General features: G+C 54.8%; 1 protein-coding gene across 1 annotated transcript; it reads left to right on the top strand.

Annotated features, from left to right (window-relative positions):
• Positions 1 to 5,009: 5,009 nt before the first annotated feature.
• ZNF135 (zinc finger protein 135) lies at positions 5,010 to 14,279 on the top strand. The gene is made up of 3 exons (XM_047094395.1): positions 5,010 to 6,279; positions 8,927 to 9,053; positions 12,404 to 14,279. Exons 1-3 carry the CDS (start codon positions 6,127 to 6,129, stop codon positions 14,107 to 14,109), a joined length of 1,986 nt encoding a protein of 661 aa, XP_046950351.1. The 5' UTR covers positions 5,010 to 6,126; the 3' UTR covers positions 14,110 to 14,279.
• The last annotated feature ends 1,984 nt before the right edge of the window (positions 14,280 to 16,263 follow it).

Raw genomic sequence — 16,263 nt, 5'->3', positions numbered from 1 at the left:
AGCAGTCACTTCCCACCTCCCCTCTCTCAGCCCTTGACACCTACTAATCTGCTTGCTTTCTGGAAGATTTTAGGCAGGATTTTTAGGACTGACCAAAACTGACCTGCACACGTTTCCGTTTGACTCACAGAATGACCTTTGTGTTTTTGTTTTTTTTAAAGATAAATGCAAACATTTTTCAAACCATAGATGTCACATAAAAATCTGGCATTATGGTCACCCTGGATCTCCCCAGAGCAGGTGTTGGATCACCCAGGTGCCTCAGTTCACCCCACCACTGCTGGGGATGGCCCACGTGCATCTGGATTCAGCTTGACATCCATCCCTACCCCTTCATCGCTGGGCACCACTTGCCCCCATGCCAACAAAAGCCTTACAAGTGTCTTTTTTTTTTTTTTTGAACTTGGATAGTGTTGGATTGACTCTGACCCCACATAAGCAGAGACCTTCTTTTAATCATCCATAAGTCGCCTTTCAACTGGAAAACTCTTCTGGACCTGCCCCGCCCAGCCCACTGCTGCTTCTCAACCAAGCTGCCTCCTTCCTGCACCCATCCGTAGCCTGTGTCCCCTGGCACCTTCCCGGGCCATGCAGGTCCCTCTGCTGCCTTCGCGCTATTTGCTGCACTTGCCTTCTTGGAGCTCTCTCTAGCTGGGCCTCCGGACCTTGTTCTTGCCTCGCTACAGCATCCTGGCTTATCCTCACTGAGGGCTTCCGGCTCTACTCCATGCCTTAATTTCTTGTGAGCTTCAGCTCCCTTCCCAAGCACCTTCTTTCTCATCCTGCTGAGGCGGAGTTTCTTCTTCGAAGCTCAGGTGGCAAGGTGGGGGAGAGGGTCTTGACCCCACAGTCAGCCTGAGTCTTCAGGTACAGCACACACGATGGACAGGATTATCCAGTGTCCCCACTGGTTGGTGACCAGGAGTTTATTCCAATGCAGTTTCCATTCCGATCCCCCTAAGTCAGAGGCATGTTCATAGCTCTCTGGGATGGAGCAGGATTGCAGGAGAGAGTGGGGGCTGCTGCCAGCAAGGCATCAGTCAGACCCCTAACTGCCATGCCCCCCCCCAGCCATCCTTGCGTGAATTCTCTGAAGATGTCTGCCTCGGCATCCCACGGACCAACTGCCCTCCAGTGACATCTGCCTGGTGTCCCTGTCCTCCACCTGAGCTTGTCCAAAGAACCCTAGTGCGAAAGAAAACCAACAGCCTCCCCTATGCCGTCTCTCCACCCTCCAAGGCCCCAGGCTTGCCCTGTTCCAGTTTCTCCTCTGCACTGAACTGTGCCCGCCTCCCTCTCTCTCTTCTATCGTCTTTTCTCCATCTTTGGATGACTGCAGCTGTGTCTAGGCGAACTCTGCCTCCAGTCCACTCCCCTCCATCCCATCCAATACCCACAGCCAGCAAGATCCTTCTGAAACAGACACGCTGAGATGACATAAAGCCCAGCAGACCAGTTCCCTCGAATCTCTTCCCACGTCAGTAGCTCTTGGCACTGGGGTGGTGGAGGCTGGCTTCCTGTGCCCACTCAGTTCCTGCTTGTCTCCACAATGACTCCTATGCTGGGCCTCCTCACCTCCTCGAGGGATGCCTCCTCTGCTTAGAAAAGTCTTCACTGCAGCATTTTACCAGCACCTGGCCCAGAGCAGCCCTTCGTGAGTGAAAATGGGTGAATGGTAACCAAATGAGTATGTGAGCTGCAGCCGCTGCCAAGACCCCACCGCAGGGCTGCAGTAATCAGCCAAGGAAGCCTTACCTGGACCTCTGAGGAGGGGAGCTGGCAGCACCATGGAAGGCTCCCCTCAACACCCTCTGCCTTGGCTGACAGGGGCAAGGATGTGGCCCAGGGCCCTGGGCCTGGAGAGTCGCTCCTCCGAATCCCGATTCACCAAAGCCGCCAAACTGAGTTAATTGCCCGGCCTGCCTAGTCCCAAGATGCTCCTCAAGCTGTAGTGAGATAGAGCACCGGCCCCTCTCTTCTCTTTCTCCTCACTCCTTGCATGCTTGGCTCACCCTGTGCCTTCCTCTGCCAGCGTCCCCTGCAAGACCCCAACACCTGCCCACTAGGACACTTCCCAGGCTCGTCTGTCCTCCAGCTCTTGTCACAGAGCATCTGCTGGGCCAGGCACTGGGTGCTGTGATGCAGCGCAAATCCTCATCATCTCACGCTCCAGGGAACCAGAGGAAAACAGACCACCCTCCTTCCCACTGAAGCCAGGACCTCTGGGAGGAGAAGAGGCCTGGGCACTGCTAGGTTCTGAGGCTCCCAAAATGATTTTTTGTTTAAAGGATGAAATATATCCACAAGGATAAACGCTGTAATATATTTAAATGTATATGTCAAACAATTTAACAAAATTAGAGTGTAATGAAGTTGTGCTATCCATAATGATTATAGAATTCCTTGAAAGCCACACTGATTTCTAATGTACCTGCTTCTGGTAGGGTCCTGTCACAGCCAGGTGAAGGCGACCCTGAGGTTAGAGGAAGTCAAGACTGGCCTGAGTGGTACCCAGCCACTGGTTACCAACACGGTCTGGAGTGGTGAGAGCATCACAGAGCTAGCCTTCAGATCATCCTGTTTAATGGACAGTGTTTTAAAACTCTTTGAATACCCTGTGAATCAAGAGATTTCACACAGAGATCCAAATTTTTGGCTTCTTTTGAGAAGTTCAGACCTGCGACACTCGGCTTACCTGTCCACGTGGCACCACTTGGCTGAGACCATCAGCATCCATCCCTTCAAACAGAGCCCAGCCCCTGCAGGCATTTGAGTTTGTGAAAGTTGGTTGGAAAAAAACAAGGATTAGAAGGCTAGAGGAAGGTAACAGGGTCAAGTGCCAAGGGAGGTATGTAGAACAACGCGGCTCGGTATTAGGGCTGGGGTATGTCCCCGTGAGCAGGCAAGTCTGTGTGGCAGCATCAACAGCTCATCACCAGGACTCTGCCCAGACCTTTTTGAGAAAAAGATTTCATAATGGGAGTGTGTACACATACATACCTTTTGAGCCAGTAAAAGGAAGGCGGGGGGGGGGGGGGGTGGGGAGTAGAGTACATATTTTGTGGAAGAAAAAAGAAAAAAAAAGTATCTCTTTGAATTTGGGTTTGCAGGTGAGGGAACTGATAATTGACATCTTATGTATATTTTAAAGCCTTCAAACTGTAGTAGAGAGAAGAGCAGGTGGGCTTTCAGTATGACAATCACAAATGTGGGCCTTTTATAGTCTTTGAATGTACAAGACACTTTAAAGAAAAGCCAATAAGCTTGTCTTTGCCTTGTTTACATCAGTGCATTCTGATTTTGAGCCATCCATTATATTTTTTTTTTTTTTGTAACAACCAGTTTTAGGGCTTATGAAATTTAAGGTCTTTCATTCATGTTGAGAATCAGCCTAATCTTTTCAAGTGTCTTTGTGTGTAAAAAACGTACCCAGCTAGGTTCTTCCCTAACATGAGAATTCTTACTGTCTTCTCTGCTGTTTTCAGAGTCAGAGTTCTTTCAAAGAAAAAAATGCCCTTAAAACTTGTTCTTCGCTTCAAATTCAGCATGCAAACCCTGACTTGAATAAATCGGTCTTTCTTAAAAGGGCAAGTGCACATGGCTCAGCCTTGGTTAGATTCTTTCCACTCACTGCTCCAGGGACGGTCAGTGTTCATCAGTGAAAGTAAGTCTGGCTTGAGTGGGGAATGGCGAGTGTGCACATCTTGTCCACTGGCGCCTAGTCCGCTGTGCGCTGCTGTACCCGGGGCTCAGCGCCTGGCAGGCCTTGGTCCATGTTCAGCAAATGACAAATTCGGTCAGCGAGGGCACATGGGCTTTGAATATGATGCTGCTGTTCAAATGCACACATTTGACAATGACGTGAGGCAATTTAAAAACATGTCCACCACGTGACGTTTCCTAGAACCCTGTACTAAGTACTGCAAAGCTGAGTCGGTGTGGCAAAATGTAAACGGCTCCTGTGTTTGGCATCTTAGTGAATGTTTCCGTTTTGTGTGTGTGTGTCATTGTTGTCTTGCATTTTGTTTGATTTTTGGAAACACCGGTTGGTTTTACAACAATAAAGTTTACGGCACAATTTCCAATATGAAAGCAGTGTGTCGCTACTCCGAGGGGACTCACCTGGACGCTCACAATGCCTCCTCACTGGCCTCTCCGCCGCGGCCTTAGCGCGGCTGTGCCCCCGGTCCGGAGACTGCTCCCCAGGCCCTTCCCGCAGCCTTTGCTCAGCATCCCCGACCCCCCTGACCACTCTGTCTAAACTAGTCCCGGGCCAGTCCCCGCTGTTAAGAGTGCGGGGGCGACGTTCGCGGGGCTCACGACACAGCCCGCACGGAGTGGACACTCGTGAGGGCGCCATAAGTACGGGCGTCGAAACTAGAACTCGGGTCCGGTCCCGCGCGACGACGGGTGGGGCAGAAGCGCACGGAACCTGCCCGTGGCCCTCTGGGAGTTGTAGTTCAGCGCCCGCCTGCGCAGGCGCAGTCCCGGCCAACGGCGGCCGTGGCATTTGTCCGGCCATCAGACAAGGGAATACGGCGTAGGAGAGCTTTGGGGCAGGGAGGCGAGACTAAGGCCGGCGGGGTCCGCGCGGCCGAACTCGGACTCCGAGCTCAGCAGCCAGGGCCCAGGGAGGAGGCCGGCCGAGCAAGGAAACGACCGGAAGTGCGCGCGCCGCCCTCTGGGAGATGTAGTTGGGCGTCCGCCTGCGCAGGCGCAGACCCTGCTGGTGGCGGCTGCGGCCTTTGTCTCGCGGTCCGGCTGGTAAGTGGGACTGGGGTCGCTGGAACGGAGGAGGCCGAGACGGGAGGGCATCCAGGGGTCTTACCGCGTGCGTCTGCGTAGAGTCCCTTTTCCTGCTTTGGGCCCGGGCCGGGTCGCTTCGGGGGCGGTGGGGGCGGGACCGAGTGGGCGGGGCCCGGTTTGGGGGTGGGGGTGGGGGTGTCTCCGGGTCCGAGAGGAGGAGTTGGGGCCAGGGTGGGGACCTGGCTTTGGCAAAAGAGGTGGGACCCTCCGGCTTCGGGGTAACAATCAGAGATCCTAGCGGGCCCGACCCTTCAGAGACTGGAGCCAACCTGGCCTGCATCCCTCCCTTGCTTGGGTGGGATGTTCGGGGTTCGGAGGGTGGGGAAGGCCGAGGCGCCACTGTCACCTCTGGAGCTTCACCTTGCTGAGGGGCTTCTCAGGATGATGATGATGAGGGAGACCAAAAGCATAAGACTTTAATCCCAGCCGCCTGGGACCCAGAAAACAGACTCCTTATATTAAAGTCTTATTGAGCACTGACTTCAAGGTAGGAACCATCCAGTCTCCTTCATTAATTCAGCGAGCACATGTTTAGATGCTCTAAGGGCGAGGTCCTAGCCTATATCCAAGAGCCCGCAACATTGTCTCGGCCCCCAGAGTCTCCAGGGGAGTCAGGGAGTCAGGGAGATGATAAGAACCCCATCAACACATCACTGAACAAGATAACTGCCATCTTGGAAACTGCTGTGAAGACCACAGGGCACAAGTGGGATGAGACAGAATCAGAGTCATGAAGGAAAGGTTCAGAGAGACCAGGGAAATGCATACTGCCTTTGGCCTGAGTTTCATTTGGGGCACTGAGCCAGAGAGGAGTTTATGAACCACCATCAACAGGGCCTGCACGTCGAGCAAAGTAGATGCTCACTGAAGCCAGAGGCTTTCTTTCCAGCACCAGTGGTGTGTACTTCTTGTGTTCACTTGTGCATCCTGCTGCCTGCCAGGCTCCATGGTCAGCCCTTTCCACACATTAATTCCTATAACCTCTGTTAGGTCACCACTCCCATTTTATGGGAGAGGAAAACTGAGGCACACAATGCCCAAAGACCCCATGACTGTCTAGCTTTCTGTCATGGTAACAGGAATAGTCATCACCCTATTGGGCAACTGGGGGTGTGCTCCTTGCCCACCGTGGCCCTCACTTTTCCTATTTGTGAAGTGGAGTAGGAAAATTTGAGGTCATCTGTCAACAACACCTGGAATAGCCCTGGGCACACAGTAGGTGCCGGGAAAATGCCAAGCTGAGGTTTCACTACTGTTGGGTTTGGCCCGGGTGCAGGGCTCCAGGCTCCCACAGCCACAGCCCCTCCTTCCCACACACAGATGCCGGGGTGTGGGGTTTCTGGCCACCACAGGCACTTGCCCGGTCTCTTGCCTCCCTTCTCCCCCCAGAACCACCTGCAGAGGAGCTGGCTGTTCTGGAAGAGGCCAGAGGAGGAGGGAATGACTGCTGGGCTCCTCACTGCCGGGGCCCCGGTGAGTACACCGCCACCCTCACACTCAGGCTTCCCAGGCCCTAGCCTCAGGTCCCGCCAGACTCATTGTGCTCTCAGGGCCTTCGCCCTTACTCTGCCCCCTGCCAGGAATGTGCTTTGTCCAGAGTCATCCCCTTGAGGTTCTCACACCTCACCGCCTCAGAGGGGATCTCCCTGAGTCCCTCAACTGCCCCGTTCTACTCTGGCAGACAGCATCCATCCCACTGATGTGTCTGGCACTTTCTCAACTCACTATCTCCATCCGGTCCCTTAGGCGACAGTTATTTAGCACCTGCCGTGGACTAGGTGCCTCCCAGGCCCTGTTCTAGAAATTGCAGGTGCAAGAACAGACAAGAGGAGCAAATCTTCACCATCCCCATGGGGTCACAGCCCCTGTGAGGAACGTAAATGTGCCAAGTGACGTGCAGAGAAATGAGGTCCAGAAGAAGATGGGCTGGGCGCCAGGCATTAACCAGCATAGCCCAGAAGGCCTCCCTGTGAAGTGGCCCCCAAACGGAGACCTGCAGGGGAAGGGGCAGTGAGGTCAAGGCCCACAGGAATCATGTTCCAGGCAGGGGAACGGCGTGAGCAAAGACCTAGAGGTGGAACCACGCCAAGCATTTCCATGAAGGGCAGGCACACACAGGTAATGGGAAGACGGCGAACAGAGTCTCCTAGGCCACCTGTATGGGGCCTAGGGCCTTGGGAAGCAGTTCTGACCATTTTTGTCACACGCAAAGGCCCGGCGCACAGTAGGCACTCAGTGAACGGGTGGAACAGTAAAGGTGCCAAACCCTGTGGTCAGCGCTGGACACATTTCACCCTATTCTGCCCCCACATCAGCCCCATGAGGTGGCAGTGAGGAAACAGGCACGGACACAAGTCACAACCCTGAGGCCCCGCTGCTGGGAGTGGCTGAGCCCGGCCTCGGACCCCCTGCCCCCAGTGGGGCCTCCAGTGCTCGGCACATGTCTCGCTGCCTTCGTGGCCCTTGCAGACGTCTGCACGGCTGCCCCAGAAGCGCCCCTCCCATTTTCACTGGAGCACTGAGCCCTCCTGGGATTTGAGTTTTGGCCAGCTCCCTGACCCTGCAGCTAGCACACAGGCACCACGAGGCCAGGCGCGTGTCTCGTTTCCATGGCATATGTGGTGCCCAGAACAGTGACCCTGTATTCGGTAAGTCTCTGCAGATAACCACTGAGACCTACTGAGTCTGGAAAATGTGGGGGAAATAGGGAAATTGGCAAAAGAAAGTTAAAACTTCCAAGTCTTCCGGCACGCCTGTCTGAATGGTGGCTCACACACTGTGTGCCAGGCCTGGGGTAAATGAATCATGTCAATTCCTTCACTCCTTCCAACAGCCCTCTCAGGAAGTCCTCACCCACTTACGGATGAGGGGAGGAAGGCACTGAGCACTTTAAAAGATATACCTGAGGGGCGCCTGGGTAGCTCAGTCGATTGAGTGTCCAGCTTTGCCTCAGGTCATGATCTCGCGGTTCGTGGTTTCAAGCCCTGTGTCGGGCTCTGTGCTAACAGCTCGGAGCCTGGAGCCTGCTTCGGATTCTGTGTTTCCCTCTCTCTCTGCCCCTCCCCCGCTCACACTCTGTCTCTCGCGCTCTGTCTCAAAAATAAGTAAACATTAAAGGATGTACCTGGGTTGGAGTTTGAAGCCCTATCGTCTGAGTGCAGGGCCGGGTCTTGACAGTGCCACCCCCCACCCCAGATGCCTAGTTCATGCCTCACAGCTCCCTTCCTTTGGGAAGAGAAGCTTTAGCAGAGACAGATGCTGCCAGGTGGGCCAGGATCCAGTATTTGGGCACCCTGTGTCCCTCACCCCCCTCACATGGGGCAGTGACACGCGAAGACCCTGGGCTTTTCCTCTGCTCCCCGGCCATCCATAGCACGTGATTTGGTGAGATGAAAGCTACCTTTGTGGAGGATGTCTGCCCCTGACCCTCACGTCCCTTCAAGAAAATCATCAATTCTCCATCCAGTCGTGGAAGAAACTGGCCTTGTGTGGGAATTTCAGAAAACCCGTGCAGGTGTGATCATGATGGGAAATGCCCCCAGAACCGCCCCACACCCCCAGAACCCACCATCAGCCTTTCTCCTTGACGATCGTGTTTTTACCCCAGTGTTCAAAGGTCCAAAATTAAAGAGTAGGAAACAGTCTCCAGGGGTCCTGTCACTGGAGACCCCATATCCGGTTCATTTGCTTGTTCCCATCACCGCATTGGCCGTTTTCTGTCTCCCCAGCCCCACTTTGTATTCAGCTATGGTTAATGCACAGTGTAGATTTACAGGAGTGTGCAGCTTGGTGACTACAGGTATGGACACTAGTGGACATTCTGGTTGATGCGTGGGAGGCTTTCAGCCCCCCCCCCCCCGGGGCTCCTTCATACCCCTCCCTCAGTCACCACCATTATGGCATCTCGGGGATCCTGTGTCTGCATGACTGGGTTATGTCCTCTTCTCTCCTCAGACCCCCTTTCCTCCAGCAGAACCCCCCAGTCCCACGGGAAAACCTGGCCCAAATCCTCAGACCTGAGAAAAATCAGCCTGGCTCATGTCCCTGTTCACCAGCTGCTCACGGTAGCAGCTATCACCAGGCTTGGCCTGGGTGAGGACATTTGCGTGTGATGTTTCAGGAGCAAGTGACCTTTGAGGACGTGGTTGTGGACTTCACCCAGGAGGAGTGGGGGCAGCTGGAGCCCGCCCAGAGGACCCTGTACCGCGATGTGATGCTGGAGACCTTCAGGCTCCTGGTCTCCGTGGGTAAGGCTACACTCGAGCCCCCGCTGGTCTGCCCCCAGCACAGATTCTAGTTCTTCTGGGTCAAAAGTTGGGATAGGTCTAGGCCATAAAAGCAAACACCTAGAATGAGTTTTGGGCTTTAGAGACCCGATGTTTGGTTGCATGTTGCAGATCCCACTGAAAATGCTAGAAGCAGAAAATCATGAGGTAAGAGGGGAAGAGTGGGTGCCAAGGTAGACCTACCTGAGTCTTCCTGTGGTGCTGTCAGGAGCCCCCTCCCTCCCCACCTCCTCCCTCTACCTCCCTCTGCCTCCATTTGCAGGTGGGCCTCTCTGATGGTAAGAAGAGAGCTGCCCAGGTGCCTCTTCCATGTCTGAGACCAGCGGAAAAGACCGGGCCTGTGTCCTGGGCACCCATGGAAGGCCCCTGGGTTGTCTTGGTGTGGTGGCCAGGTCCCCTCCACGCTGGTCACTGTTGCCAGGGCGGGCAGGAGAAGCAGCAGAGCCTGATTGGCCTGGGCTGAGTCACACGTCCTCCCACAGCCAGGGGTGGGGGTCCTAAGGGGGCTACAACTGTGGCCTCTGGGACCTGCACCCGATTGAGTCTAGGAAGACTGAAGGTGGAGCAGATGGAGGGGCGGGAAGGGGTGGGGAACACAAATGTGTACTCTGCGGGTCTCCCCTTGGGCAAGACGCTGGCTCCCGAAGCCGGATGTTGTCTCCCTGCCGGAGCAGGAGGAACCATGGGCGGTAGACGGCGGGGTTCCCAGAGGCGTGTGCGCGGTGAGGGGAGAGCCTTGCAGGGCTGGGAGGGCCCCAGTCACACCCCGGGGCACTCTCCATGTCTGCTCTCACATTCTTCAGAGCAAATTGACTGTTCAGTTGTTGTTGTTTTAAATTTTTTTTATGTTTATTTTTGAGAGAGAAACAGAGTGTGAGTGGGGAAGGGGGCAGAGAGAGAGGGAGACGCAGACTCCAAAGCAGGCTCCAGGCTCTGAGCAGTCCTCACAGAGCCCGACGCAGGGCCCGAACTCACGGACTACTAGATCGTGACCTGAGCCAAAGTCGGACGCTTAACTGACTGAACCACCCAGGCGCCCCGCTACTCAGTCTTTTGGTAAATGTGCACCAAGCACCTGTTCTGCTGTGGCTGAGACCAAGCCCTCATCTTCACTGAATTTACGTCCTTGGTGAGGGAAGAGGCACACGACAGGTAAAGCAATAACTGCGCAGGATGCTCACGGCACATGATGAGTGCTGAGGAAGCGAAGCAGGTCATGAGGCAGAGACCAGGGTTGTGGGGAGGACCTGAGCAGAGATGAGGCAACATGTGGCTGAAGCCTGAGTCGTGAGAACAGTGCAGCCATGAAACAAGCTGGGAGGGCAGGGTTCTGGGCAGCAGGAACAGCAAGTGCAAAGGCACCAGGGTGGGCAGCAGCCTACTCCTAATGCGTAACAAACTCGGCGGCCTCAGCAGTTTAAACCACAGAAGCATTTCCGACTCCTGTATCTGTGGGCCCATGGATCCAGTCTGGGCTTTTCCCTGTGCCTGTGGGGCTCTGCTCTTCATACACCTTATCCAGCGCCTGAGACCAATACCGACTCCGGGCAGTGAGGCCATCGTGCCCACTGGCAGGCAGTCTCCCCTGGTGTCAGGCCCTGACCCTGTTTAAGCAACGGCCCGTCGCCAGGGCCCGGAAGGAATGGCCGGCGTGTGGGAGGGGGTCAGGACAGAGTCTCCCCAGCAAAAGGGGTAACCAGCCCTTACCTAGAATATTGGCTTCGTATGGCTCCTCTAACAAATTGCCACAAACCTCATGGCTTAAAGCAACGCACGTTATCTTACAGTCCAGAGGTCAGAAGTCCGAAGCGGGCATCTCTGTGCTGCACTCCATGTGTGAGCAGGGCAGCGCTCCTCCCGTGGGGCCTGCAGAGAACCCAGCTCCTTTCACTCTCCAGCTTCCAGAGGTGCTCACATTCCTTGTCCGTCCGTCTCCCAACTGAGCACGGCCCTCAGGTCTCACGTCCCTCTGGCCCTGGCCCTCCTGCCTCTCTCGCACATTCCAGAACCCTTGTGGTTGCCTTGGGACCACCCGGGGTAATCTCAGAGGACTAGCTAATGTGCAAGGGTTAGCAGCCTCCGTTCCTCACCGGTTCCAGGAATTAGAACACAGACATCTTTGGGAGCCGCCATTTTGCCAGCCACACCTGGCTTGACCCCTCTTTTTTTTTTTTTTCCCCCTTAACACCTCACTGGAGCATAACCTAAATGGGCACAGTGCCCATATCACACCTTAGGGCCAGTCCGGTGTTGGGGTGGGTCGGCATGAGCGAGGGCTCGGCTGTGCAGAAGGGGCTGGGTACCGGGGCAGGAAGTCCTGCCAGGAAGGAGCGGGGCAGGGTACGTTTGTTTGTTCGTCCCCCATGTCTGCTGGCCTCAGCTGAAGGCGTGGGTGCAGGGGTGACCCAGGTGGACAGAAGCCCTGCCCTCCGGGAACTCTCATATGGTGAGATGGACCCAGCAGAACAGATCCAAGTCCTCCCAGACAGCTCAGGCCATTTATCCGTCCTCCGGCGATGCGCCTCTCAGCGGCCTCCAGTCTGGGGGAGCTGATGCGTTTCTTCACATCAGGGGCAGGTGGAACAGCAGCCCGAGACCGCCAAGCAGAAAGCGGACCTTGTCAGTGGGAGAGCTGGGGCAGAGGGAGAGCTGGGCCAGGGGGTCCTTCACCTGTGAGACGGCTCTTCCTCCGCTGCCACCTGGTGCCATGGAGGCTGCTTTCACTGGGGCCTGGCCATCGCTCTGCTCCTTCCAACCTGGGGCGTCTGTCCACAGCTTCCCTGGATGCCCTCTGTCCGCCTCGCATTGCCTCCCTGCCTCGTTCTCTGTGTTCCCCTTGCAAGCCCCACTCAGGCCCCTGCGCCAGCTACCCCACCCCTGACCACTCTCAGAGCTTCCTCTCCTGCTTGCGTTCCTTCCCTGATTTGCAAAACTGTATTTTTAAATGGTTAAAGTCACTTGTGCCTTGAGCCTTTCAAAACCATCAGGTTTTTTTTTAATGTGTTGTTTTTTTTTTTTTTTTTTTTTTTGTTTTTTGAGAGAGAGAGACAGAGCATGAGCGGGGTAGGGGCAGAGAGAGAGGGAGACACAGAATCTGAAGCAGGCTCCAGGCTCTGAGCTGTCAGCACAGAGCCCCACGCGGGCTCAAACTCACCAGCCGTGAGATCATGACCCGAGCCGAAGTCGGACACAACTGACTGAGGCGCCCCCAAAACCATCAGTTTTATCCCTCCATCCGTCCACCCACCCAACCCAAACCCTTCCCCCCAAACAGAAATTAAGGAACATTTCCGGGTTTTTTTTTCTTCCAGATCTGGAAACCAGACCCCAAACCAAAGTGTCCACCCCAACCCAAGACATCACTGAAGGAATACGTACCAGTGCCCTGGCAGAAAGGTTCCTGTGGGATAGTCTGCGGTACTCAGAGGGTGACGATGCAGAGGGCTGCCGCAGACAGAGTCGAGAGAGCCATGTGGTGAAGACACCCATGCAGCAGCAGCAGCAGCAGCAGCAGCAGGGGGGTGGGTTTGGGGGAAACTTCAGTCTGAGCCCCCGCTTCCCAACTCAGCCAATGACTCCAGAGAGGCAAGGCCTCCACGTGCCAGGGACGCGCGGGGGGAGGGGGAGGCCAGACCCAGGGCTCCTCGGCGAGCAGAAAACACACGCAAAAGCGAAGCCCTACGAATGTCAGGCGTGCGGCAAGGCCTTCGGTCACAGCTCGGCACTCCTCGAGCACCACCGAACGCACACGGGAGAGCGGCCTTACGGGTGTCCCGAATGCGGGAAAGGCTTCCGAAACAGCTCGGCGCTCACCAAACACCAGAGGATCCACACCGGCGAGAAACCTTACCGGTGCCCCCAGTGTGGGAAGACCTTCAACCAGATCGCCCCGCTGGTCCAGCACCAGAGGACCCACACGGGCGAGAAGCCGTACGAGTGCGGCGAGTGCGGCAAGGCCTTCAGCTTCCGCTCGTCCTTCAGCCAGCACGAGCGCACGCACACCGGGGAGAAGCCGTACGAGTGCGGCGAGTGCGGCAAGGCCTTCCGCCAGAGCATCCACCTCAGCCAGCACGTGCGGGTCCACACCGGCGAGAGGCCGTACCGCTGCGGGGACTGCGGCAAGGCCTTCGGCCACAGCTCGTCCCTGACCAAGCACCAGCGCATCCACACGGGCGAGAAGCCCTACGAGTGCCTGGAGTGCGGCAAGGCCTTCACGCAGATCACGCCGCTCGTGCAGCACCAGAGGACGCACACGGGCGAGCGGCCGTACGAGTGCGGCGACTGCGGCAAGGCCTTCAGCCAGAGCACGCTGCTCACCGAGCACCGCAGGATCCACACGGGCGAGCGGCCCTACGGCTGCAACGAGTGCGGGAAGACCTTCAGCCACAGCTCGTCCCTCAGCCAGCACGAGCGCACGCACACCGGGGAGAAGCCGTACGAGTGCGGCCAGTGCGGCAAGGCCTTCCGCCAGAGCACGCACCTCACCCAGCACCAGAGGGTCCACACCGGGGAGAGGCCGTACGAGTGCGGCGACTGCGGCAAGGCCTTCGGCCACAGCTCGTCCCTGACCAAGCACCAGCGCATCCACACGGGCGAGAAGCCCTACGAGTGCCGCGAGTGCGGCCGGGCCTTCAGCCAGCTGGCCCCGCTCGTGCAGCACCAGAGGACGCACACGGGCGAGCGGCCGTACGAGTGTAACGCGTGCGGCAGGGCCTTCAGCCAGAGCTCCCTTCTCGTGGAACACCAGAGGATCCACACCAAGGAGAAGCCCTACGGCTGCAACGAGTGCGGAAAATGCTTCAGTCACAGCTCATCGCTCAGCCAGCACGAGCGCACGCACACTGGGGAGAAGCCCTACGAGTGTCAGGACTGTGGGAAATCGTTCAGGCAGAGCACCCACCTCACGCAGCACCGGCGGATCCACACGGGAGAGAAGCCATATGAGTGCAGGGACTGCGGGAAGGCCTTCACACACAGCTCGTCCCTCACCAAGCACCAGAGAACTCATACCGGGTAGGCCCGCCTCACATTTGCTCGGACCTGGAAAAGCCTTAAGTCACAGCTCATCCCTTACCAGACTTGACCCCGTCATTCCTAACGGAAACGATACAAATCTATGCATACGCAAGCCTTCCCGCACCCTTAGAGAGGAATGACAGAAATGATTGTGGGAATACCGAGCTCTAGGTCATCCGTCCCCGGATATCGGCCCGTCCAAACAGTGGTAGGAGGTGTGGAGTTGAGGACCTTCAGTCATGAGTGACCGCTAATGCTACATCAGAGAACCTACAAAAGAGAAAAACGGGGGGCGTGGGGGAATGTAGTGGATCTGGGGATGGCTTCTGTCCAAGGATTCACACTATGCCAAACCAGAGGTTCGCAAAGTGGTGAGAAACCCAACAAATGCTTTTCATATGCAGGGACCACACGCAGAATTTATCATTATTGCACATTACGTTCTTTGGGGTGCTCATGAATGGTGCAAGGCGACTATGAATTTCTCTACAGGTGACTCACAGGCATTAGAAACACATGTTGAGGATTCACAAAAAGGAAGATTTTTTTTTTTCCTTTGTTAAGCCACCATCTTCTGAACAACAGCACCTCCACATTGGAACCTTATGTTTTCCAAGGTTTCTCTCTCTTGAGAAATGTACAAGTTAATCTTCTCTTGACTGTTTTTCATTGAGTCCCTTTCCCAGTGTTTTTTAAAAAGCTTTTGTTTTTTGTATAATATATCTTGAAGGTCCATAGTATTAAACTGCGTCCTGAATTCACTAACAGCAGTCTCTCTGACAACCATGACACTTGGAATGGTGACTTGCCATCCTCATTAGAGCCCATATTTAAGTTACGTTGGCTGGATTTGGTCACCAGCCATCAGGGTTATATCAGTTGGCTTGATTTTCCAATCACAATGCTGGGATATAAGCTTCCAGTTAACTTGAAATTTCTCCCTTGGGGGAGCGTATTTTAAATAGTCTTCCAATAGTCCTCACTATGCTTGTGGAATGCCTCTTTTCTTTTAAAGTTTTTTGTTTTTGTTTTTGGAATGTCATAGTCACTTAAAAGCCACTTAAGAAAACAGCAGTCTCCAGTAAAAATGCAAGCCACATTGGTAAACTTAAATATTGTAATAGTCCTATTTAAAAAGCAAGAAGAAGGGTGCCTGGGTGGCTCAGTCGGTTGAGTGTCTGACTCTGGTTTTGGCTCAGTTCATGGTCTCACGGTTGGTGGGATCGAGCCCCACATCGGGCTCTGGGCTGACAGCACAGAGCCTGCTTAGGATTCTCTCTCTCTGTCCCTCCCCCACGCATGCCCTCTTTCTCTCAAAATAAATAAATACGTTTAAAAAATAAATAAAAAGCAAGCAACAGGTGAAATTAATATCTGTCCTTATATATCCCAAATGTTACCATTTCAACACATCAGTATGAAAAACCACTAATGAGATGTTTTGTTTGCTTTCTGTATACTAACTATAACTTCCAAATCCAGTTTCTTTTACATCTGCAGGACATCTCATTTGTCTGTGGCCTCCTTTCACATGCTCATTTGCCACACGTAGCTGGCCAGTGGCTATCCTGGACAGGACAGCTCAGCTTCAGTCCCTGGGCAGCTATTTTGTCCCCCTCCATTACACATATCCTCCTTTCCCTGTGCTTCTATCCTTGTGTAGGTAGCTTCTTGTTCTCAAGGAAACCAGGTTCCTACCCCTGAATCCAGTGTAGAAAATACGTCATGCCAATTGCGCATAGTTCAGACTCTCTAGGAATATAATTCTTAAGAGAACATTCATTACATTTGGAAACATGTTAAGGCTCCTCTATTCCAATGCAGTTCAGTAAAAATGGACCCCAACCACACGCTCTTCAGCAGCCCTCTGAAAATGCCAGGTCACTGACAAACTGAGTCATGCGAGCTCCTGCCATCGCACTCAGCTCCTGCTCACCTGCCCCCACAAGGATACAAAAGGAAATACAGCACGGCAGTAGGAACCGTAGGAGGTGCTCACACAGTGTCACTTATGCCCTACCTCCGGGAAGGAAAAGGCTCCCTCCCTAGCAGTGCCACAGCAGTGACAGAAGTTGCAGAAGTTACACCCAGAGTGTCCGAAAAACTTCGGGGGTGAGTGCACTCCTGACTAGAGGGCCCAACTTACTTGGATAGT

Source organism: Lynx rufus, unplaced genomic scaffold (genome assembly GCF_022079265.1).
Source record: "Lynx rufus isolate CCGP_SWC_20201006 ecotype Redwood Valley unplaced genomic scaffold, mLynRuf1.p SCAF_39, whole genome shotgun sequence".
Taxonomy (NCBI): Eukaryota; Metazoa; Chordata; class Mammalia; order Carnivora; family Felidae; genus Lynx; species Lynx rufus.
This window is presented reverse-complemented; position numbering and strand designations above follow the sequence as displayed.

Bases quoted from the DNA above. Each gene is read 5' to 3' on its own strand.
- ZNF135 (XM_047094395.1), top strand. From the start codon at position 6,127: ATGCCGGGGTGTGGGGTTTCTGGCCACCACAGGCACTTGCCCGGTCTC. The intron at 6,280-8,926 runs GTGAGTACACCG...GTGATGTTTCAG, and splicing joins TCCTCACTGCCGGGGCCCCG to GAGCAAGTGACCTTTGAGGA. The intron at 9,054-12,403 runs GTAAGGCTACAC...TTTTTCTTCCAG, and splicing joins CAGGCTCCTGGTCTCCGTGG to ATCTGGAAACCAGACCCCAA.